Genomic DNA, 26,284 nt, shown 5'->3' with positions numbered 1-26,284 from the left:
TTAAATTTATTTATTTTATTTATTTTTTATTTTTGGCTGCATTGGGTTTTCGTTGCTGTGCGCGGGCTTTCTCTAGTTGCGGTGAGCGGGGGCTCCTCTTCCTTGTGGTGCACAGGCTTCTCATTGCGGTGGCTTCTCTTGTTGCGGAGCATGGGCTCTAGGCGTGCGGGCTTCAGTAGTTGTGGCTTGCAGGCTCTAGAGCTCAGGCTCAGTAGTTGTGGTGCACAGGCTTAGCTGCTCTGCGGCATGTGGGATCTTCCCGGACTAGGGCTCGAACCCGTGTCCACTGCACTGGCAGGTGGATTCCCAACCACTGTGCCACCAGGGAAGCCCTCCCCTTGTTCTTGTGGAAAAAGAAAGTCCTCTTCTAGAAAAGGTACTGGAGGTACTTCCTACGACAAAATGAGGCTTCTTCAATTGTCCAAGTTCACATGTACAAAGTGTGAAATCTCAGAATTGAGATTCAGGTTCTGAATGGTCCAACTTAACATGTACAAAGTGTGAAATCTCAGAATTGAGATTCGGGTTCTGAATTGTCCTGGACAATGGATCTCACTAGAAATAGAATCATCACCAGGACCTGTTCAAAGAAGAACTTTCTCCTCTAACAGTATTCAATACTGGAACACAGGAAACTGTCTCCAAAATAATCAGATCTGTGCAAAAATAATTTGTTAAATAACATAGGCAAGATTATGAAAGACAGTTCCAGAATGCCCACATTCATGTGGTTTGTAAAGGTGCGTTTTTCATATAGAGCTGTACAGTTCAAAAGCATGAGATTCTGCAGGGGTGGCTCCTTTATTCCAGGAGCGGGCAGAATTTATTTTCATCTTCCATGCATGGGCCACCAAAATAAAGGATGTTCCTCCTCTTCAGTCTTTTCCTCGGTAAAGGATCAGGTTCTCAGGTGTGCTCAAGGGCTCTCTGGCTCTTCCTGTGAACAGCAACCACCATAAAGACCACTACGGAGCATTCTTCCCTTCTTCACATATGGGACATGAAGAATATTACAGAAAAATCCGAGTTTAGGAGTCACTGTCAAACACACGTAGAAAAATTATTGTCAGAATATTCTTAAGCTTTAAAAAGTTGGAAAAGCCTGTGATCTTTGAACCGTTTCCAGGAGTCAGCGACTCTAAAGGAAGATATTCACCATCAGTGACCCCACCCAGGGTTTCCTTTTGTGACAGTCATGCACCACGATCCTTGGGGTTGGCATTCTCTTCAGGTCACCAGGTTTCTGCAATCTCTGTGAGAATCTGCAGCAGCTTAGCAAACGTCGGGCGGCCTTTAGGTTTCTGGAAAAGGGAAGTAGAAGTGGTCAGCTCAGCTTAAGACCCACTCAGACACCAGCTCTGGAACTTGCTGGCAGGACCTGGATCCGGGCTGGCTCACCACAAATGGAAGAGAAAGATATCTTGGCTGATAGGCAGGACATGAATGGCAGTTGAGCGAGGCATGCGTGTGAAAATATAAGGGTAGAGAGCACTCCAAAAGTAAAATAGCTAGAGCTCCAAACGCTAGCCACATGTGGCTATTTAAATTCAAATTACTTAAAAGAGGATACATTTTAAAATTCAGTTCTCAGTCACACTTAGCCACTTCTCAATTCTTCAATAGCCAGGTGTGGCTACCATATTGGATAGTGCAGACATAGCACATTTCCATCATCACAGAAAGTTCCATTGGACAGTACTGCCCTAGAGATCTATTTGGATGACTTGATACACAGAGTAAAGGAAGAGCTGGGAGAGAGGGGCCTCTAGAGCCCCAAGCCCCCAAGCTCAGCCCCAATTATTCACTACACCTGACCCCCTGTAGAAAGATGGATTTTAGTCAAAAAGCAAAAGGCATGTTTTCATGAGGGACTTTGCAGGTCTTGGAGCACAGACTGTGCTGTCTTAAGGCTCAGTCAACAAAATCTCCAACCATGAAACCAAGGATTGGAGCCTTTTTCCTACTTCACAGTGGGATGCGGTTTGACTTTGGCTCCAAGAGGAATCTCCACGGCATCTTTGAAATCCATGGGAAATAGAACTACTCATGGTAGCCACATTCTCACAGAGGTCCCTGGCAGCAGGGTTAGCGGGGAGACACCACCCTTAGTGGCTTGTAAACAGAAGGCATCAATAAAAGGAGAGAGCAAGAAACAACCTAAATGTCCATCGACAGACGAATGGATAAAGAAGATGTGGTACATATATACAATGGAATACTACTCAGCCATAAAAAAGAATGAAATAATGTCATTTGCAGCAACATGGATGGACCTAGAGATTATCATACTAAGCGAAGTAAGTCAGAAAAAGAAAGACAAATACCATATGATATCACTTATATGTGGGATCTAAAATATGACACAGATGAGCTTATTTATGAAACAGAAACAGACTCACAGGCATAGAGAACAGACTTGTAGTTGCCAAGGGGGAAGGGGGTGGCGGAGGGATGGAGTGGGAGTTTGGCAGATGCAAACTATTATATATAGAATGGATAAACAACAAGGTCCTACTGTATAGCACAAGGAATTATATTCAATATCCTGTGATAAGCCATAATGGAAAAGAACATGAAAAAGAATGTATATATATGTATAACAGAATCACTTTGCTGTACAGCAGAAATTAACACAACGTAAATCAACTGTACTTCAATAAAATAAATTTTTAAAAAATAAAATAAATAAAATTTAAAAATTAAAGGACAGCAGAAGGATATGTGAGCACACATGAGAGTCCTCCTTGAGACTTCAAGAATAAATAGTGGAGCTTTTTGCTGGTGCTGAGGTTGTGCAGGTAGTAAAGCCTATGAAACAAGTGTATCACTGCTAACATAATCACGTTTGAATCTAGAGGTGCATAAGCGCCTCGTTTACTTCGTCCTCTCGTCAGCATCTTATTTACTCCTTTCTCTGTCTCCTCTCCACAGATATGTAAAATCTCAATAAGTATTATATTGTATGTGCATGTACAAGTATATTACTTAATATACAATATATATTCCTAAGCTATTTATATTGTTATTGCAAAGATGCTCTTAAGACATCTGTTTGCTACTAACAGCTTACTTAATACTTTTTATGTCTTTCAAGATTCCTTGCAGAACAGTTAATCATATGCAAAGTATTTTCATACACTGGGGATCTTTATAAAATTAATACTTCTCTGGAATGGAAACAACCATGTCACTCTTGAAATATTGAATTTTTTTAGTGTTTGTGAATTGGGAGTCAAGTGATTTCTTTTTCAGCCAGGAGGAAATCCTCATCCAGCTGTAGTTTTTTCTGGGCTGAATCAGTCAGCTGGAAAGAGAGAACTGTCAGAATCACAGAGGGGTCTGATGAAGGGGAGGGGTGTGTTGAGTCAGTGCCCAGAAAAGACAGAGATGGGATATAAACCCTCTGGCTTTATTTTCAAGCTTGGCGTTTCAAGTAAAAGAGAAATTGGCCTCCCAGGAGATAATTTTCCCAGTAGAAGTTCCTGGCACACTTTCTGCCTTCATTTCTATTCTCGTTTAATCTCTCTATCAGGAGTCTTGAGTGCCATAGGAGAGATGAAACCCATTACTTTTAGCCTTGGAAAAGCAAGACAAATTAGAGTGAAGTAAATACAAACACCATCCTTCTCTTTCAATGTGGAAATTGAACAAGCCCGATTCTACCCTTAGTTTCCACCCAGCAGTTCTTAAAAGGAGTAAAACGTCGCATCACTGAGGCTTTATAACATTGAGAGTTTCTGCAGGAACCAACTTCAGCAAGATAAGACTTAGAAAATGCACTGAGTTTCCTCAGATGAAAGGCCATTGTTAAAAACAAAATGGATTAATGATTTTGTAGTGGAAGTACTTCTGGCTCTCAGGGGTCATTACTGAGAAATAGACACCTTTTCCTGCCATGACAAAGTCCTGAAGTAATGTGGGTGATAACCAGATCTACTCTCAGATGCTGGAACTGCCAACCTTTGCAGGAAAGCAAGGGACACTCACCTCATGCCAGCAGCTGTACATGACTTCATATATGGAAATCGGTGCCAGGTGAGGTCGGTACAGCCTGAAGCCTTTAGAAATTGCTTCCACAACTTGCAAATTTGACTTATTTTCAAAAGGCATTTTTCCTTCTGTAAAAACTTCCCACATCAAAACTCCTGCAAATAAAATGCATGAAAATAAGAGGTTAGAGAAATGGTTACTTGGAACTGAAACAGATGTTTCAAATTACAACCCATTATTTTCCTCCTGCAGTCATTGAGTTACAATCATCCAGAATGACAGCAGTTCTATCTAGGAAGCAGACCCTGTGCATCTTACTTTTTGAAGAGGCCTATGAACTGAATATATTCCAAGTGAAAACAATGCCTTTCCTTTTCCATTGGTCATGACTGCCTCCTTATTGGAAGAAGAATGCTGGCAGCATCTTCATTTCAAAGTACTGCTCATGTCTCCACACCCTGAAATCAGTGAAACTTTGCCATTCCATAGAAAATGACAGAATTGTGTGATCCCCTGCTGCCTGCTAAAGCCAAGAGTTTACCAGCCAGTAGATGGCATGCGTTCCCATCTTCTCACTGAAAGACTGCTGGGTAGAGTCCCAGAAAATCTGGCAGGGGCTCTGTTTATAAGCAGGTGTTCAAAAATCATTGATTGATTGATTGATGAAACTCCTTCAAGGCTCCCAATTTGAGTTCATTTAATTATTCACTTATTCTACAAATATGTATTAGGTATTGATCAGAGGCCACGCCTATGCTAGAGCCAGAGGATTCTTAGGCTGAAACCAGTCTATGTGCTCAAGAAGCTCACTGTACAGTGATGAAGAAAGACAAGTGGTCAAGTAAAACTCAAGGAGTTCTAAATGTTCTACAACCACCTGATGAGATCCTTGTGTTGCTATCCACTGGTCTCACAACTTAACTGCTCTCCAGTAGAGCTTATAATGTCACCTGCCAAGACTACCACATGTCAGTGGAGAGCTAATGAGATCAATACAAGCTTAACCTTATTGTGGGCAATAATATTCACACCCTTTGAGGGTGCAGATGTCTCTCCAAAGCCAAGAAGCCACCCAGAAAGGTACAGGTGAAAGAGAATAGATAGATTATTATACATTTGTTGCCATTTTTTGAAAGTCAACTCAAAGAACAAACTCCATGGGACAGAGGTCCACAGTATCTCTTTTTCAATGAAGAACATTACCCAATATAAACAGCAATTGATAGATCCCAAGGAAGCCTATGTCTAATTTCACAAAATAGGAAGGTGATAATGTAAATGAGATGGCATCACTCAAAGTCAGACAATGAAGTTTATTAATTACACTCAAGGTTCAATGATGCCATAAGATCAGTTTTTCTTGCAAGTCTCTGTGGTGTGGGAAAGTTGGCTGAGTTCGTTTTCTAGATCAGTAGACTCTGTTATGGTTTTACAGCAAGTGCTCAGTGGGAAAGGAAAAGATCCAAAAGGCAAACTTAATGTAAGAAGGTGTATGACACCAGTTGCCAAAGACAGCCTGATGTATTTAGAACACCTAAGACAGAAACACAGTTATAAGAAGACCTTTAGCTACATCATATTAAGAAGTCAAAGTTAAAAGAGCAATCTCTATTTTATGAGAACCTACTGTATAGCACAGGGAACTCTACCCAGTGCTCTCTGGTGACCTAAATGAGAAGGAAATCCAAAAAAGAGGGGATACATGTATACATATAGCTGATTCACTTTGCTGTACAGTATAAACTAACACAATATGGTAAAGCAAATATACTCCAATAAAAAATAAATAAATAAAATTTTTTTTTTTAAAGAGCCATCTCGGGCTTCCCTGGTGGCGCAGTGGTTGAGAATCTGCCTGCCAATGCAGGGGACACGGGTTTGAGCCCTGGTCTGGGAAGATCCCACATGCCGCGGAGCAACTGGGCCCGCGAGCCACAATTACTGAGCCTGCGCGTCTGGAGCCTGTGCTCCGCAACAAGAGAGGCCGCGATAGTGAGAGGCCCGCGCACCGCGATGAAGAATGGCCCCCACTTGCCGCAACTAGAGAAAGCCTTCACACAGAAAAGAAGACCCAACACAGCCATAAAAATAAATAAATAAATAAACCCAAAGTTAAAAAAAAAAAAAAAGAGCAATCTCTATTTTATTAAATCAAGCTCCAACAAATGAACATCGAATTCACTCACCAAATGACCAGACATCAGATTTGCTGCTATACTTATTGAAATGGAAAACTTCAGGAGGGGACCACTTGACTGGGAACTTGGCTCCAGAAGAACTGATATATTCATCATCCAAAACGTACCTAGGGCCATGAGATTTCAGAGCACATTGTGTTAATTACCTCTAAGTTCAGTTTACTTCAAATCCTTTTAGTTAACTCTGATTTCTAAAATACAAAGTATTTTACCACAGAAAGGTTCAGTATACCTTCTCTTCTTGCTATCAAAGTGAGAAAGTAGCCCTTATAGAGTTTCCTCCTTAAACCAAGCCTCAATTGCGTTTATTGTATTTGGATCTCAGAAAACCATAGCAATTCTTCAGTCTAAAACATGCCCCACTGATTAGTTATGATAAATTCTTAATTCTGCAAAGAAGCATGCTGAATGCACTAACAACCAAGGTTATTTTTTAAAAATGATAAATATATGTGAAAGAATAAATTTGAAGTTTGATGCCTTATTTTCTTTCTATATACATATAATTTTTGCAGGACAGAAAGGGGAAAAATAAAAGTATTTGAACGTAATACATTTGGCGTATAAAATCTCTAATGCCTTTATTCAAATGGAAATAAATCAGGAACAACTATCATCTCCTTTAAAAAAAAATAACAACACAACAAAATTAAACCCTCTCTCTTTTTTGAAAATCATACACAGTAACATCCAAGTGTGGGAATCTGGAGAAAAGAGAGGATAGCTAACGTGTGCTGTGTAGCTCCTTGAGTATGCAATATAGTATTTTTGAAATACTATATATATATATAGTATGCTATATATACTATATATATTCAATATAAAATTAATATATTTATTAATGCTTCCCCACACACCCACTTGTTTCCCATATACCTTACCTCACCGCACCTTTAAGTCCTTTATTGAGCCAGAGGTCATTCTACTAGAGGAAAGAATGAATAACAGAAAACAAAAGGAAAAGAGCCATTTTTTTTTATAGCTTTTGAGTTTCAAAAGTCTAGACTTTCCAGAGAAGGAGAAGGACTGAGTTATGAACAAAATATCTGGGAGAATGGCTCATGAATACAAATGATATCTCACTACCACCACCATCCATCCTGCTACAAAAATATCCCTTGTGCTGGGGGTGTGGGAGAGATTCGAAAGAAAGGGAAGGAGTATTAGACACTATGGGGAGGCTGAGGTAGGGTCCTGTACCCTGCACCCTATGAGGGCTGCCCTGGTCACATTGCAGCGAAAGAAGACCCCACTGCCCTACAGTCGGTTGGTGGGATTCAAGAGCAAAACAGAACCTGTGTCCTCTTTCCCAGGCCAAGCCCTGGGAAACACAGAAAGATTCCAGAGGACAAATGGCTATGGGTGTGCCAAGGCAGATGGGGCCTTAGCCACGTGGAGAGCTCTAGTCGTGGCGAATATCAGACATGAAGGAATCTTACAGGCAGAAATTCAAGATGAGTCAGCGGCCACCTGTGTGGATGGCCAGCCAAAGACAAAAGAGGAGGATGGCGGCTGTAAGGAAGCCAGTGTCAATGGATAACAACAGGGACCAGACAGGCCATCTCCAGTATGTGGCCCCATGAGACACACAGAATTTGGATTGTGACCCTGAAGAGCATCAGGGAGAAACCGTGAAATCACTGGGATGAAATTTCTAGCAACCTGAAGGAAAGGAGATGCAAACTGTAAACTGCACTGAGTTGCTGAAAATAAGGTCAGATGATTCACACTCTTGTGCTGTAGGCTTAGAGTCAGCTACTCCACTTGATAAGAGAAATGCATGATGATGGCAGAAAAATCAGAGCTGAGAAAACAAATTTATTCTTCCTCTATTTTAGAAATATACATATACAAGGAAAGCTTTTTTCTTAACCTTATATATATGATAAGTAGACTGAGAAATTCTTTTGAATTTTAAGATATGGCATAGCTTTATTAATAACCGCCTGAAAGAAGATCAGAAGAATAGCCCACAGCCTCCGTTTCCCTCACAGCGAACACTGGTGCATGTCCTAAAGTTCAAAGTGGGTCAACAGGCCATACAACCACATCAACACTGCCCCAGAGAAAGAAAAGCAAAGCCAAGAACATCTTCAATTTGTCTGTAGACTAATGTAAGATTCCCTCCTGTGAGTAAACAAACCAAAAAGAATATCATGTACCTTGTCATTCCAAAGTCCGAAATTTTTACTATACTTGTAGAACTGACCAAACAATTCCTCGCGGCCTATAGGGAGAAGGAAAGAACCCACGTGTGAATACAAAGTTTCTCTTTCCAGAGTTTCTACTCTCCTTTTCCTTAGTTTCTTTGGGCCCCAGCACTACCTCTCTGTGTGAACAGCCATGTTATTTCATGGTGATACCTATCGATGCTATATATGATTTAATGTATCTGCCCTCATGTGATGGATTTTAATGACTTTTCAAAGAAATGACAAAAAAAGAAAAGAAATTTTAACACTTTTCCTTTTTAAAATGTGTAATCTTTCTCAAGAAGTATCCTTGATAAGTATCAGGATTAACTCAATCTAAGAGATAATAAACTATGTATCTTGGTATAAAAAATAGTTTGTATTTAAAATTTTATCTTCATAAATAAAAAGAGGAAAGTCCAATATGCATGAAAAATAACAGATCGTCATTGTATATCTTTGGGATAGTCATTATATATAATTGCTAATAAAAACAAAGAAACTGTATTTTAAAACTTACATTTCATTGAACATAACTCTTTACAATATTTTCATATTTATTAAATTACCACAGTGAATTAAATACAGTACTATATAATTCAGAAACAACCTATTTGATGCCAAAACAATCCATTTTCGGTCAGCTTAGTCAGGAAAATCATTGACTTGGTTATTTAGCCTCATGTAGGCCAATGGTTTGATAGAATTTTTCTCTTTTGAGATAATTTGTGGTTCAGTTAGTTCAAAAACAAAAGCAAAAAACTTGAAATGGAGAGCCAGAAGGAGCCAGTTTGGAAGATGTTGACAAGTGCCAGCAAATGATCTCAAAGCTAAACCACAAGGCAAACCCTCGACTGAGAAAAGACTCATAGCTGGCTAATATATTTTAAGTGGCATGTGGGTGGAGAAAACAGAACTCAAAGGAAAGCAATCAAGGAAGGAACCAAGACTAGGAGGGATTGCAGGAAGCCACCTGGAGCAAATAGAATAACCAGAACTGTCACCTGACTGAATTTTGAATTCTAATCCTTATCAGGAAGGACAAACTGCAGAGACCAGGAAAGTGAGTTAGGTGGAATTGATACCAGATCCATACATTCAAAAATGTGCTCAATGGCTACTACGGGCTGGACCCTGGGGAATGTGCCAAGAGGCACGCAAAACAATGGTCGAGCATTGCTGAGCTTTTCTATGTGCCAGACACTGTTTTAAGTGCTTACACATATTAATTCATGTAATCCTCCCAATAAGTCCATATGTGGGAGGTGCTATAATTAATACCACTTTACTAGTTAACTACCTTACTCAAGGTCACATGGCTAGTAAGAAACAAAAGCGAGATTTCAACTAGCTCTTGAGCAGGGTTCTCGATCTTGACTGCACAGTGGACTCACCAGGGAAATTTTCCAAAAATCCTGAGGACTAGATTCTACCCGCAGAGATTCTGATTTCATTGGTCAGGGGTATGGGCTGGGTACTGTGATGTTTTTAAACCTCCCAGGTGATTCTAATGTACAGCTAAGTTTGAGAGCCATTGATTGGCAACTTGTATTCTCATGATGCTGAATTGCAGCTCAGAAGTCTACGCCTTGATGTCAAGGGGTTTAGAGTCTAATATTTGTGTAAACAACTATTATAGGAAGTAGTAAATAATAAATGCTCTGACAGTTCTAAGTCATGTGTAGGGCAAGCAATGGTGTGCTAGGGCCAATGAAATTATGCCTCCTTTCTCTCCCCAAAATATTCCAGCCTGAATGATAAATAATATGGTCACCCTGGTGATGGCTGATGGAAGTTCAGGATTACCTCTAGATGACAGTATCAGGGATTTCTCAGAAACTCTCAAATTCTCATTGGATTTAATTTGGGAACTTAGAAATGAGACATGGAAGGACATAGAAGGAATAGTATGAATATCATGAATAAATATGGAGCAGATAGAAAATGTTTTTCAAGGGGAGGTAGCAAGGCAGGGAAGCAGAGCTATTTGCTTTGGGGGCAAGTCAAGCTTCAATCTTCTTTGTTTGTTTGGAGAGCTGTTCTGAGCATTATGCAACAGAATGGTTTAGCATTTTGACTCCTTCTCAATAATGCCAATAGTGCTGCTGTGATACTGCAAGAACCTAACCACCTCCACCTGAGGCAGTTTCACCCCTGGGTGAGACCCACTGGGGTTCTTCAGCATTGTACCCCGCACCTGGCAGAGGGCGTGGCATATATAGGCACTCAATACATATTTGGTTATTGGTTGAAAGAAAGGAAGATAGAAGGAAGAGAAGGAAGAAGAGAGGGGGAAGAGGAAAGAAAAGTAAATTAGTTTTAGTTAGTTGATTAGTGTGGTGATTAATTACTTCAAGGCGTATTTAGAGTAACACCTTACTTGGCTCCAGCATCAATGAGCAATTAAAAATAAAGCTACATTTCCCAACAGGTTACACAAATAGGAAAATGTTTAAAAATTAAGTCAAAGAATGCATTATTCAAAGTATTGAAAGTCCTAACTTATCATGTCCTTCTGAATACAAGTGTAATATATACATAATCAGCAAATTTGCACCGTACTTACTAAATCCCTGTGGATAAAGCAGTTCCTCTCCAGATACTCCATTCCTTCACAGATATCTTGACATGCACTCAGTAGCATCTCCTTCCTAAGTTTTCCTTTCCTCTCTCTGAGATAGTTAAGCAGGCAGCCATTTTCCATAAACTCCGTCACAATATAAAGAGGCTTCTGCTGTATACACACTCCATAAAGCTGAACGAGCCTTGAATGAGATAACTTCCTGTTGAAGAAAAACACAGACCCGAACCGTTTTTGCATTCTGAAGTGTTTGAAATCAACTGGTGATATTTACCAGCTCCATATAATGTTCATCATCAAGCTATGATTAAAATTAACCCAACCACAGAGAAAGCAGAACAGTTTCCTTTCTACTTTATGCGCTGAGAAAGTGGGGTTGAGAGTTTACGCGGTACTTCCTAAGTCACTGTACATACAGAATAGTACATGCCCCATGTTCTGCTTTTCTCTTTTCCATTTTGTAAGCCTTTTGCTTCCTCAGTACTGCTGCTCCTTGCCCAGTTCCTGTTCCTTCAGTTTCAACCTCCCCAACTGCAGCTGCTTAGACAAAAAATTCTGGACAGACAGGAGGGAGGAAAGAGTGATTGATGCGCATTAAAAAGAATATTAAATTCTAAAGAATAAAGGCATTGAAAGGAAATTTTTAGATTAAATTGAAGACTGAAAAACATTTACCAACGTGAAACCCTTCTCTGTATTTAGTAATCACACACACACAAACAAGTCCTCAAATACTGCCTGTTAAAGTACACACACTAAAATAATTTTTTTTTAAATTTATTTTTGGCTGTGTTGGGTCTTCGCTGCTGCGTGCGGGCTTTCTCTAGTTGTGGCAAGCAGGGGTTACTCTTCGTTGTGGTGCGTGGGCTTCTCATTGCGGTGGCTTCTCTTGTTGCAGAGCACGGGCTCTAGGTGCCCTGGCTTCAGTAGTTGTGGCACATGGGCTCTAGAGCGCAGGCTCAGTAGTTGTGGTGCATGGGCTTAGATGCTCCGCGGCATGTGGGATCTTCCCGGCCAGGGCTCGAACCCGTGTCTCCTGCATTGGCAGGCGGATTCTTAACCACTGCGCCACCAGGGAAGCCCCCTAAAATAATCTTTTTAGTCATTTATACTTCAAAAGTTTATTGTTTCTTCTCGACTATAGTATTCAGTTTTTAGGGAAATTAGAATTACTTATATATTTTTACTATTATAAATGTAATTAGTTCACATATTTTTCTATATGCACTGCTACTAATAAGCTACATCCAGAGACACAAATCCATAGTTGATCAACTAAAATAAAGGATCCTTTAAAAGCAATGCAGTGTTATAATAATTTAAAGAAAATGTCATGCTCCTAAACAAAAGAGCTGAATTCAAGTTGTTTTATCTCCTATTGATGCATGACCAGGAGCAACTTATTTAAAATTTCTAAGCCTCAGTTTTTTCACATGTAAAATAAGGATAATAAAACCTGTCCTTCTTTCTTCTAATGAATATTAAATGAGATAATGTATGTGAACGTATTATAAAAAGTATAAACCATGGTAAAAATATAAAGAAAAAAATTTTAATTTTAGTAGAAATTTATGGGCTGAATAAAAGACTGGTTTTCTTTCATTTTCCTAAATAATCTTTTAGCAGGTACTCTGGAAACACCATGAGTACAGGCCCCCAATTTAGGCTATATTCCAAAATATAGTAATTAAGAACACAGTAGAGATTTGAAGTTACTCTGCTAGTGCACTGGAAAACATACACGGAATGACAGCAATTTTGGTTAACAATTATGGCCCCTACTATAAGATCTGGCATATAGTAGTTGCCCAATAAATATCTGTTGATTATTATGTTACCTAAGACTATGGACTTGTTACCCATACAGTTCACAGTTTTGATTACAATTAGACACTACCAATGTTTTGTTGAGGAACTGTGGTCAAATTACATAAGTTTTCAAAATTCCCTTTTTATCATGTATAAAATTGGGGTCTTTTTTAAAAATTTATTTATTTTTTTATACAGCAGGTTCTTATTAGTCATCCATTTTATACACATCAGTGTACATGTGTCAATCCCAATCTCCCAATTCATCACACACACACACACACACACACACCCGGATGCTTTCCCCCCTTGGTGTCCATACATTTGTTCTCTATGTCTGTGTCTCAACTTCTGCCCTGCAAACCAGATCATCTGTACTATTTTTCTAGGTTCCACATATATGCGTTAATATACAATATTTGTTTTTCTCTTTCTCACTTACTTCACTCTCTATGACAGTCTCTAGATTCATCCATGTCTCTACAAATGACTCAATTTCATTCCTTTTTATGGCTGAGTAATATTCCATTGTATATATGTACAACATCTTCTTTACCCATTCGTCTGTCGAAGGGCATTTAGGTTGCTTCCATGACCTGGCTATTGTAAATAGTGCTGCAATGAACATTGGGGTGCATGTGTCTTTTTGAATTACGGTTTTCTCAGGGTATATGCCCAGTAGTGGGATTGCTGGGTCATATGGTAATTCTATTTTTAGTTTTTAAGGAACTTCCATACTGTTCTCCATAGTGCCTGTATCAATTTACAATCCGACAAACAGTGCAAGACGGTTCCCTTTTCTCCACACCCTCTCCAGCATTTGTTGTTTGTAGATTTTCTGATGATGCCCATTCTAACTGGTGTGAGGTGATAGCTCATTGTAGTTTTGATTTGCATTTCTCTAATAATTAGTGATGTTGAGCAGCTTTTCATGTGCTTCTTGGCCATCTGTATGTCTTCTTTGGAGAAATGTCTATTTAGGTCTTCTGCCCATTTTTGGATTGGGTTGTTTGTTTTTTTAATATTGAGCTGCATGAGCTGTTTATATATTTTGGAGATTAATCCTTTGTCCGTTGATTCATTTGCAATTATTTTCTCCCATTCTAAGGGTTGTCTTTTCGTCTTGTTTGTAGTTTCCTTTGCCGTGCAAAAGCTTTTAAGTTTCATTAGGTCCCATTTGTTTACTTTTGTTTTTATTTCCATTACTCTAGGAGGTGGATCAAAAAAGATCTTGCTGTGATTTATGTCAAAGAGTGTTCTTCCTATGTTTTCCTCTAAGAGTTTTATAGTGTCTGGTCTTACATTTAGGTCTCTATCCATTTTTAGTTTATTTTTGTGTATGGTGTTAGGGAGTGTTCTAATTTCATTCTTTTACATGTAGCTGTCCAGTTTTCCCAGCACCACTTATTGAAAGGACTGTCTTTTCTCCATTGTATATCCTTGCCTCCTTTGTCATAGATTAGTTGACCATAGGTCCGTGGGTTTATCTCTGGGCTTTCTATCTTGTTCCATTGATCTATATTTCTGTTTTTGTGCCAGTACCATATTGTCTTGATTACTGTAGCTTTGTAGTATAGTCTGAAGTCAGGGAGCCTGATTCCTCCAGCTCCGTTTTTTTCCCTCAAGACTGCTTTGGCTATTTGGGGTCTTTTGTGTCTCCATACAAATTTTAAGATTTTTTGTTCTAGTTCTGTAAAAAATGTCATTGGTAATTTGATAGGGATTGCATTGAATATGTAGATTGCTTTGGGTAGTATAGTTATTTTCACAATGCTGATTCTTCCAATCCAAGAACATGGTATATCTCTCCATCTGTTGGTATCATCTTTAATTTCTTTCATGAGTGTCTTATAGTTTTCTGCATACAGGTCTTTTGTCTCCCCAGGTAGGTTTATTCCTAGGTATTTTCTTCTTTTTGTTGCAGTGGTAAATGGGAGTGTTTCCTTAATTTCTCTTTCAGATTTTTCATCATTAGTGTATAGGAATGCAAGAAATTTCTGTGCATTAATTTTGTATCCTGCAACTTTACCAAATTCATTGATTAGCTCTAGTAGTTTTCTGGTGGCATCTTTAGGATTCTCTATGTATAGTATCATGTCATCTGCAAACAGTGATAGTTTTACTTCTTCTTTTCCAATTTGTATTCCTTTTATTTCTTTTTCTTCTCTGATTGCCGTGGCTAGGACTTCCAAAACTATGTTGAATAATAGTGGCAACAGTGGGCAGCCTTGTCTTGTTCCTGATCTTAGAGGAAATGCTTTCAGCTTTTCACCACTGAGAATGATGTTTGCTGTGGGTTTGTCAGATATGGCCTTTATTATGTTGAGGTAGGTTCCCTCTATGCCCACTTTCTGGAGAGTTTTTATCATAAATAGGTGTTGAATTTTGTCAAAAGCTTTTTCTGCATCTATTGAGAGGATCATATGGTTTTTATTCTTCAATTTGTTAATAAGGTGTATCACATGGATTGATTTGCATATATTGAAGAATCCTTGCATCACTGGGATAAATCCCACTTGATCATGGTGTATGATCCTTTTAATGTGCTGTTGGATTCTTCTTGCTAGTATTTTGTTGAGGATTTTCGCATCTATATTCATCAGTGATATTGGCCTGTAATTTTCTTTTTTTGTAGTATCTTTGTCTGGTTTTGGTATCAGGGTGATGGTGGCCTCATACAATGAGTTTTGGAGTATTCCTTCCTGTGCAATTTTTTGGAAGAGTTTGAGAAGGATGGGTGTTAGCTCTTCTCTAAATATTTGATAGAATTCACCTGTGAAGCCATCTGGTCCTGGACTTTTGTTTGTTGGAAGATTTTCAATCACAGTTTCAATTTCATTACTTGTGATTGGTCTGTTCATATTTTCTATTTCTTCCTGGTTCAGTCTTGAAAGGTTATACCTTTCTAAGAATTTGTCCATTTCTTCCAGTTTGTCCATTTTATTGGCATAGAGTTGCTTGTAGTAGTCTCTTAGGATGCTTTATATTTCTGTAGTGTCTGTTGTAATTTCTCCTTTTTCATTTCTAATTTTATTGATTTGAGTCCTCTCCCTCTTTTTCTTGATGAGTCTGGTTAATGGTTTATCAATTTTGTTTATCTTCTCAAAGAACCAGCATTTAGTTTTATTGATCTTTGCTATTGTTTTCTTTGTTTCTATTTCATTTATTTCTGCTCTGATCTTTATGATTTCTTTCCTTCTGCTAACTTTGGGTTTTGTTTGTTCTTCTTTCTCTAGTTCCTTTAGGTGTAAGGTTAGATTGTTTATTTGAGATTTTTCTTGTTTCTTGAGGTACGCTTGTATTGCTATAAACCTCCCTCTTAGAACTGCTTGTGCTGCATCCCATACGTTTTGGATCGTCGTGTTTTCATTGTTATTTGTCTCTAGGTATTTTTTTTTTCCTCTCTGATTTCTTCAGTGATCTCTTGGTTATTTAGTAACGTATTGTTTAGCCTCCATGTGTTTGTGTTTTTTACGTTTTTTTCCCTGTAATTGATTTCTAATCTCATAGCATTGTGGTCAGAAGAGATGCTTGATATGATTTCAATTTTCTTAAATTTACTGTGGCTTGACGTGTGACCCAAGATGTGATCTATCCTGGAGAATGTTCCGTGTGCACTTGAGAAGAAAGTGTAATCTGCTGTTTTTGGATGGAATGTCCTATAAATATAAATTAAATCTCTCTGGTCTATTGTGTCATTTAAAGCTTGTGTTTCCTTATTAATTTTCTGTTTGGATGATCTGTCTATTGGTGAAAGTGAGGTGTTAAAGTCCTCCACTATTATTGTGTTACTGTTGATTTCCTCTTTTATAGCTGTTAGCAGTTGCCATATGTATTGAGGTGCTCCTATGTTGGGTGCATATATATTTTCAATTGTTATATCTTCTTCTTGGATTGATCCCTTGATCATTATGTAGTGTCCTTCCTTGTCTCTTGTAACATTCTTTACTTTAAAGTCTGTTTTATCTGATATGAGTATTGCTACTCCAGCTTTCTTTTGATTTCCATTTGCATGGAATATCTTTTTCCATCCCCTCACTTTCAGTCTGTATGTGTCCCTAGGTCTGAAGTGGGTCTCTTGTAGACAGCATATAGATGGGTCTTGTTTTTGTACCCATTCAGCGAGCCTGTGTCTTTTGGTTGGAGCATTTAATCCATTCACGTTTAAGGTAATTATCAATATGTATGTTCCTATCACAATTTTCTTAATTGTTTTGGGTTTGTTTTTGTAGGTCTTTTTCTTCTCTTGTGTTTCCCACTTAGAGATGTTCCTTTAGCATTTGTTGTAGAGCTGGTTTGGTGGTGCTGAATTCTCTTAGCTTTTGCTTGTCTGTAAAGCTTTTGATTTCTCCCTCGAATCTGAATGAGATCCTTGCCGGGTAGAGTAATCTTGGTTGTAGGTTCTTCCCTTTCATCACTTTAAATATATTACGTCACTCCCTTCTGGCTTGTAGAGTTTCTTCTGAGAAATCAGCTGTTAACCTTATGGGAGTTCCCTTGTATGTTGTCATTTTCCCCTTGTTGCTTTCAATAATTTTTCTTGCTTTAATTTTGCCAATTTGATTACTATGTGTCTCGGCGTGTTTCTCCTTGGGTTTATCCTGCCTGGGACTCTCTGCACTTCCTGGACTTGGGTGGCTATTTCCTTTCCCATGTTAGGAAAGTTTTCGACTATAATCTCTTCAAATATTTTCTCGGGTCCTTTCTCTCTCTCTTCTCCTTCTGGGACCCCTATAATGCAAATGTTGTTGTGTTTAATGTTGTCCCAGAGGTCTCTTAGGCTGTATTCATTTCTTTTCATTCTTTTTTCTTTATTCTGTTCTGTGGCAGTGAATTCCACAATCGTGTCTTCTAGGTCACTTATCCGTTCTTCTGCCTCCGTTATTCTGCTATTGATTCCTTCTAGTGTATTTTTCATTTCAGTTATTGTATTGTTCATCTCTGTTTGTTGGCTCTTTAATTCTTCTAGGTGTTTATTATTTACTTCTTCTAGGTATTTGTTAAACATTTCTTGCGTCTTCTCGATCTTTGCCTCCATTCTTTTTCCGACGTCCTGGATCATCTTCACTATCATTATTCTGAATTCTTTTTCTAGAAGGTTTCCTATCTCCACTTCATTTAGTTGTTTTTCTGGGGTTTTATCTTGTTCCTTCATCTGGTACATAGCCCTCTGCCTTTTCATCTTGTCTATCTTTCTGTGAATGTGGTTTTTGTTCCACAGGCTGTAGGATTGTAGTTCTTCTTGCTTCTGCTGTCTGCCCTCTGGTGGATGAGCCTATCTAAGAGGCTTGTGCAAGTTTCCTGATGGGAGGGACTGGTGGTGGGTAGAGCTGGCTGTTGCTCTGGTGGGCAGAGCTCAGTAAAACTTTAATCTGCTTGTCTGCTGATAGGTGGGGCTGGGTTCCCTCCCTGTTGGTTGTTTGGCCTGAGGCGACCCAACACTGGAGTCTTCCCGGCTCTTTTGTGGGGCTAATGGCAGACCTGGGAAGGCTAACGCCAAGGATTACTTCCCAGAACTTCTGCCAGTGTCCTTGTCCTCACGGTGAGCCACAGCCACCCCCCGCCTCTGCAGGAGACCGTCCAACACTAGCAGGTGGGTGTGGTTCAGTCTCCTATGGGGTCACTGCTCCTTCCCCTGGGTCCCAGTGCACACAGTACTTTGTGTGTGTCCTCCAAGAATGGAATCTCTGTTTCCCCCAGTCCTGTCAAAGTCCTGCAATCAAATCCCTGCAAAATCTGATTCTCTAGGAATTCCTCCTCCTGTTGCCGGACCCCCAGGTTGGAAGCCTGACGTGGAGCTCAGACCCTTCTCTCCAGTGGGTGAACTTCTGTGGTATAAGTGTTCTCCAGTTTGTGAGTCACCCACCCAGCAGTTATGGGATTTGATTTTATTGTGATTGTGCCCTCCTACTGTCTTATTGTGGTTTCTCCTTTGTCTTTGGATGTGGGGTATCTTTTTGGTGAGTTCCAGTGTCTTCCTGTCCACGATTATTCAGCAGTCAGCAGTGATTCCGGGGCTCTCGCAAGAGGGAGTGAGCACACGTCCTTCTACTCCGCCATCTTGAACCAATCTCTAAAATTGGGGTCTTAATAGAACCTACCTCATAGAAATGTGGTGAGGATTCATTAACTCATTCAATAATCCATAAATATTTGTTGAACACCAACTACATGCTAGCCATTATTTTAAGCACTCACCCGGTTGTAGAAGAGAGATAAATAAGGTCCCATTATCATGGAGCTTACGTTCTACTGGGGGAGAAACAAAACAAATACATGTGAAGGTTGGGAGTAGTGACAAGTGCTTTGATGGAACTAATACAAGGTGATACAACAGAAAGTATTTGTGGGTGGCACTGCCAATTAAACAGGGTAGATAGGGGAGCTCTCCTGGTAGAGGTGACATTTAAGCTGTATGCTTACAAAAAGGAAGGTAATATGCCAAGCTGTATATTCTTGGCAGATAGAGCCCAATGTATGTCAGCTGTTTAACTTTTTAAAGATGAATTATTTGCAAAAGGATATTAGAATGGGACTTTTCCTGCCTCACTATCAAAAAATCAGGAAAAAAAATCAACTGTGTTCAAACCCAAGAACACATTATGTCCATCTGAAATGACTTAAAAATAAGCCTGTAGCCTCATTCCTGCCTCCATAAACTGACAGGAACTATTTCTCTTCTCCACACTCCATGCATCTTCCATTGCCCTCAAAATATCTTCCTCAGAGATCCCGGGCCCAGGCTTGAGCCTTTCTAGACTCCTCACATTGTGATAGATACTAGACATCTCATTTTAGCAGGTTCTTTTGGGGAGCAGTCATTTCTCAGACACTCAAGTAACCAGAGAGCAACAACCGAAACATTCAAATAAAAAGAACTGTAGTTTATCAAAAGGGATCCTAACAATGTATAATGATATTTAAAGTAAAAGTGATACCTTTTCCCCAAAAGTTTAAATTGCCTTTATGAGATGCATATATTTATTTTTTATTTATTTATTTTAATTTTTGGCCACGGCATGCGGCATGTGGGATCTTAGTTCCCCGACCAGGGATCAAACCCGTGCTCCCTGCATTGGGAGTGTGGAATCTTAACCACTGGACTGCCAGGGAAGTTCCTAGATGCATATATTTAAACATCTCAGAAGGGGGATTTAAATTCTAATTCTTTCTTTTTGATAGGGATTCTAGTATGACTTCAACTTTTCCTGAATCATATGTCTCCCCTTCATTCTTTTCTTATTGTACCTACTTAATCCAACACACAGGAATATAATTTTTGTCTGTCCTTTAGGTGTAGGAAAACCATGGTCTGATGCAGGTAGTATCAGGGAGCAAAGGCCAGTAGGGTAACCAAGGGGCACAAAAACATCTTTGAGAAACTGATACCACTGGAAAGTTGTGTTTATCATTAACTTCTCTCAGAATTCATTTTATTCTAAGTGGATGGAAAGAGTATTTTGATAGTACTTGGAGTATGGGTTGAGAGCCCCAAGAGACACATTGCTCTGCCTTCAAATAATGGATCAAGTTAATTACCACTGGTTTTGGGGCGTTTGCTTTTGTTTTTGTCAACTGGGGTCTGCAAATTTGGAACAGAACTAAATTGCTTTGGATAATAAAACAGAATTTAGGTAATGCCACCTGCGGTCTTCCTTCTTTACCACATTGCTCTTCCTCTAAGTAAATGTTCAACAAGTACTTAAAGAATATTGGTTTGAATTGTGCTAAATTATTGGCCTATCCTGGTCCAGCCCAGGTAACTGACATAAACCATAGCCACAGGTACAACTGAGGCAAAAGGCTGAATCTGGGAAATCCGAGAAGCTAAGAGCAGCGTCCAATGATCTGCAAAGAGCCACTTCTGTTAGACCTCATGATTCTTGAATTCTCTGAAAGCAAATAGTATATCCTTACATTACTATTTAGACAAAATCAAGATTTTTGCTTCTGGGAAAAGGAAAAAAATGTAGTCATTAAGCACCTATTATTGAGCTGAAAAGAACACACCTACTTGTCACTTTCATAGATTATCTCATTCAATTCACACGCTGATCCAGTGAGTGAGGTATTGTTATCCCCATTTTACAGGTGAGAAAATTGAGGCTTAGAAAAGTGAAATAACTCACCCAAGTGACACAGAGGTCAAATAATTTGCCCAGGTCCCACAACTAGCTTGGGCAGAGTTGTGACACAAATCCAGATGTGACTGACTCCAAAATCTGTGTTCTTTCCATGACACCAGGATGTTGTACGATACTTATCTGGGTATTGTATGTACTTACATCATCACTTTAGCCTCTTCAATGAAATCCTCTTCAGACATGGAGCCTTCATTGATGGCCTTGATAGCTACCTGGACATGTGCTCGCCACTGGCCTAAATAGACCACCCCAAACTGGCCGCTTCCAATCTCCTTTACAAAAGCCAACTCAGATGGATCTATCTCCCACTTTTCTAGAAAAGTAAAACATCCACGTTACAAATAAGGAAAAACATGTTAAATTTTTAGAGCTAGAAAAGATTTAGGAATTTTCTCGACCTATTCTCTTCTTTTTCAGAGAGGTTTAAAAAATTTATAAATGAGTGGAAAGGACCTGTAACCATTTTTAATACTCTTATTGTGGCTTAAAAGTATAATTCCAGAATTCAAGTATAAAAATACAAACCTCACTTACTTGGAGAGGAATTATGGATATCAAAACATGCTTTCTCTTTCCAGAGAGACCCAGGATGAAACAGTTCTGGGCCTTTCTAAACTAAACCTGCCGAAACTAGACCTGGAACCTAAATATGTATGCCCCCAGTCTGTTTTTATCCTGGTGAGTAAACTTGTGAGATTAGATAAAATTTGGGGTCCCCCAACTCAGTTTCTTTTATTGTTCCTTTGCCCACTCCCACCCCTAAAGGGCTTTCCTGCCCTTTCTCCTTTGCGAAAAGTCTAATCAATTCATCTGATAAATATTTTCAATATTAAGATTCTAACCCATATCTAAGTGTATGTTTGAAATGATGCTTGCATTACTGAATATTTCTCACTCTACAGAAGTAAATCAAGAAAAAAAAGAACTGTTTTTAAAATAACCCTTTGGAAAACTCTGAGAATTAAATCTTAACTTTTTAGTAACCACTTTTATATAGCAACACCACCATCTGCTGGAACTTTAAAATAAGGCATTTAAAAGAATTGTAATGGCCAGTGACCCCTTGCACCAGGCTTTGCAAGGTACTCCTCTTCCCAATAGTAGGTGTGTTTTTAAAATAACATGGGAGAATATATTCATGACCTTGGGACTGGCATAGATTTATTCAACAGAATATAACTATAAAGGAGAATACTGATAGATTATACATCATAAAAATCCTATTTATCAAATACACCCCATTAAGAAAATGAAAAGGTAAGCCACAGACGGGGAGAAAATATTTCTTAAAACATATAACCAACAAAGAATTCCTATTCAAAATAAGAATAAATCGATTAGGAAAAGGAAGATAATCCTATTCTTTAAGGGTTAAAAAAAAAAAAAACTTGAATAGTGTATTCTCTCACAAAAGAGAATATCCAAATGGTCACTGAACCTATGAGAAGTTGATCAACATAATTAGTCATCAGGGAAATGCATATTTAAACCAAAATGAGATACCACTACACATGCACCAGATTGGCTAAAATGAAAACAAAAACCAAACCAAACCAAACAAAAACCATAAGAATACCAAATATTGGCAAGGGCAAAGATGTGGAACAGCTGAAATGTCCATACACTCTTGATTAAAGTATAATCTGGTATAAACTCTTTAGAAAACTGACTAAATCTGAGTATGTTCATACTCTACGACCCAGCAATTCTACTTTTAAGTATATATCCATCATTGTCGGGGCATATGTGTGTATTAAACGTTATCAAAAGGCATACAAGAATGTTCATAATAATATTATTTAGAAGAGCCAAAAATTGGTTACAACCCAAAAGGCTATCTGAAGAAGGATGGGCAAATCCATTGCGGTATAGTCATGCAACGTAGCAGTTCACCGCAATGCAGGTGGACCAATCACACCCAACATCGTGGGTGAATTCACATGTGGAAGGATGGAAGAAAGAAGCCAGACATGGATGCCCGGTGTCCAATTTCATTTATATAAAGTAGTCAAAACCAGACTTATGAACTGTGCACTCTTCTGGATAGTGAAAAATTGAAAAGTTTTTTAATTAAAAAGGACCATGTTTAACTTAGATAAATGGCTAATGATAGAATTTTTTAAACATATAGTATTTATGGGGCAGAGGAATAATCTAGGCACCCATAACACCCTGAAATCACCTTTCCATCCCAATTCACAGAGACCCTGAGTCCTGCTTATCTGTTAACAATAATTGTGTTATCTTTTTTTTTTCTTCAGTATATTCTGAGTCCCCCTAATGAGATAAATTTAAGGAAATAAAGTATCACCAAATTAGAAAGCAGGATTCTTTGGCTCTTATTTATTCTCACAGATTTGCAACTATCACATTCACTAGAAAATAGTTCAAATCAAACTTGGTCCAAGTTCTATTCGAAAAAGGTGACAAGGACACTTTTAGCAACTCATTTTAGCAGGTTCTCTTGGGGAGAAGTCATTTCCCAGCCACCCACGTAACCAGAGAGCAACAACCCAAACGTTCAAATAAAAAGAACTGGAATTTATCAAAAGGGTTCCAAATAATGTATAATGAAATTTGAAGTAAAAGTGAAACATTTTCCCCCAAAGTTTAAATGCTCTTAGGAGCTGTTTTATATTTAAACGTCTCAGAAGGGAGATTTAAACTTTTAGAAGAAATGTATCTAGACAGACTCTACCTCAAAAGAGCTGAGAATTTAAAGAACATAAAGGGAACTTGGGGTAGGTTCTTCACTGGATTTGATTTTTACTTGAGCACATGTGCATACTTTACCATAGCTAAAACCAGCTGTGGCCGGCAAACAACTGCCCATCAGCCCAACTGGGTGGCGGAGACGGGACATGAGCCCTGGGGAGAAAAAAAGTCAGCATTTCAATCCTAGTTACTAGTACAAAAGAAAAAGCAAAATATACTAGAATATAGTGCTATTCCTTAAATAGATCAGACAAAAAAGCATTCTACAGTTAGTCTGTTTGCTTATTTTTCCCATTAGAAAAACACTTTTCACAAAATAATATATGCTCATTGAACAGAAACTAAAGAATCCAAGAAAATACAAAGATGAAATAAAGGTCCCTTACAAAATCTTAGTATCCAGAGATACACTGTTATCACTTTGGTGAACATCTTCGCAAAAATTTCCTTATGCGTGTTTGAAACATCTGATATGTTTCACAGAAATGTAAATGTTTTGCTCCAAGATTTTTACACTCAAAATGTAACTGACATATGTCAATGACTATAAATAGACCTTAAAATTATTTCCAAGATTTCACTATTGTAAAATATGCTATATATTTTTGAACATATATTTGTATGCACCTCTCAAATTATTGCCTCAGGCATAAATTCCTTAAAATGTGACTTCCTGATCAAAGAGTGCCTAGAAAGTTTGTACTAATTCATTCAACCACCAACAGTGTTTAAGTGTACCCATTTCCCCATCCTCCTCTTGAGAGTAGTTTATTATTATTTTTTAATAGCATGGTAGAGTAATGAGACTTCTTTTGATTGGGTCCACATGTAGTATTCTATATAGTCAATTTCAGTTTTTGTTCAACAAACATTCATTATTTATTTCTTCAACTAACATTTCTTGAAAGACTGCTTTGTGCCAAGAATTATCTAGATGGTGGGAGACAGCAGTGAGTAAGACAGCGATGGTCCCTACTCTCATGAAGCTTACATGCCAGTGGGAAGAGAGAAAATAAACAAGTACATGCACACACAAGAAAAAGCAGATGATGAGTGAAGTAGAGTAGATGAAGTAGAGCTTCTTTAGAATGAGTGCCCACAGAAGGCCTTTCTGACAAGACGACAGCTATGCTGCATTGGTTGATGAGTAGCCATCTTACAAGGATCAGGAGGAACAGCATTCCAGGCAGATGGAACAGCATGTGCAAAGGCTGGAAGACAGGAACAAACTTGGCCAACTTAAGAACAGAAAGAAGCATTATTAAGTGTCCATTGTGTGCAAGACACTTCTCTAAGTAGATCCCAAAGATTCCAGAGGACCAAAGATGAGGAAAATGAGGACTCTGCACACAGGGGCTCCATCTCAGTGAGGGAAGACAGGCAGAGAAAGGCAATTCCAATGTAAAAGGAGTAAGTTCTGTGATGAAGATATGCAAGGTGCTCTGGGAAACAGAGGAAGAGAACCTCGCACATTGTTGGATTCAAAGAAGTCTTCTGTCAGGAGATGATACCTGAGATGGATCTGACAAAAGGAGTCCACATTGTAGGCAGAGGTAGCAGCATGAGATGATATTGATACTTAGAGGTATGATGCAGGAAGAGCTACTTGAGCAAAGAGTGAGAGGTAGAAGGGGCAAGAAATTACACATGAGAGGTAGGTTATATTCTGGTTGTGGTCAAAGCCTTGTATGCTGTGCAAAGGAGCATTACATCTTCCTGCAGGTGGGAGGGAGCCATTGAAAGATCCTAAATAAGGGAGTGGTGTAGTCAGATTTACATTTTGGTACATCATTCTGGCATCAGTATAGAGTATGGATGAGGGGAAGTCAACCTTGAAGGCAACAAGACCAGTGAAGAGGCCACTGTAATTATCTAAGTGAACAACAATTAGGGCAGTACTAGTAGACAGGGAGAGGCATGGACCTACATGAGACATATATAGGATATGAAATTAATTGCACTTGATAATTAATCAGAAGTGCAAGGAGAATGGAAGTATCTATTCTGACTTCCATGTTTCCAGCCCCTGTAATTGGCAAGATGATGATACGATTATCTGATGATGATACACCAGGAAGAGTAAATTTGGAAGGAAAGTAGTAGTATAAGATGAAGAGCTCCATTTCCTCATTGAAGTCCAGGGCGTCTGGGATTGCAGGTATCTGTGTCTACCAGGCAGAAGAATCATGCAATTGAAGTATAGTTGATGTACAATATTATGTAAGTTACAGGTATACAATGTAGTGTTTCACAATTTTTAAACGTTGTACTCCATTCATAGTTATTATAAAATATTGGCTATATTCTCTGTGTTGTACAATATATCCTTGTAACTTATTTTATACATAATAGTTTGTACCCCTTAGACTTCAATTTTCTTAATGAAGTAGATGGTTAGGCAATTTACTGATGGGCAGTGGATAATACTAGAAAGGGGGTCTTGAGGAGAATGGTAAAAGTTTGAACAGAAAACAGGAAAGGATGCTTACCAGTGACTCTGAAGACCTAGTTGGGGTTAGAGCCCTCATGAAGTTGGGACTCTATAACACATGATCAAAATAAAGAACATAATAGGAATTTCCTTAAGACCCTAACACCTTCCTCTAACTTCAAAGTTTTTGTTTGCCAAATATTTTTATTCTGTGAATTACTACC

General features: G+C 38.7%; 1 protein-coding gene across 1 annotated transcript in view; it reads right to left on the bottom strand.

Moving 5' to 3' along the window:
- Positions 1–1,112: 1,112 nt before the first annotated feature.
- TXK (TXK tyrosine kinase) overlaps positions 1,113–26,284 on the bottom strand; it is a 48,030-nt gene continuing 22,858 nt past the window's right edge. Inside the window, exons 8-14 of the mRNA XM_007180762.2 lie at positions 23,708–23,782; positions 21,056–21,227; positions 10,947–11,163; positions 8,351–8,415; positions 6,177–6,295; positions 3,988–4,145; positions 1,113–1,301 (exon numbers count right to left, since the gene is read on the bottom strand). Coding sequence (XP_007180824.1) covers positions 1,233–1,301; positions 3,988–4,145; positions 6,177–6,295; positions 8,351–8,415; positions 10,947–11,163; positions 21,056–21,227; positions 23,708–23,782 — 875 coding nt within the window. The 3' untranslated portion in view covers positions 1,113–1,232. The remainder of the gene's footprint in view (positions 1,302–3,987; positions 4,146–6,176; positions 6,296–8,350; positions 8,416–10,946; positions 11,164–21,055; positions 21,228–23,707; positions 23,783–26,284) is intronic.

Source organism: Balaenoptera acutorostrata, chromosome 5, assembly GCF_949987535.1.
Source record: "Balaenoptera acutorostrata chromosome 5, mBalAcu1.1, whole genome shotgun sequence".
In the NCBI taxonomy this organism is placed as follows: Eukaryota; Metazoa; Chordata; class Mammalia; order Artiodactyla; family Balaenopteridae; genus Balaenoptera; species Balaenoptera acutorostrata.
Note: the sequence above shows the minus strand (reverse complement) of the source record. Positions and strands in the feature narration are given on the sequence as shown.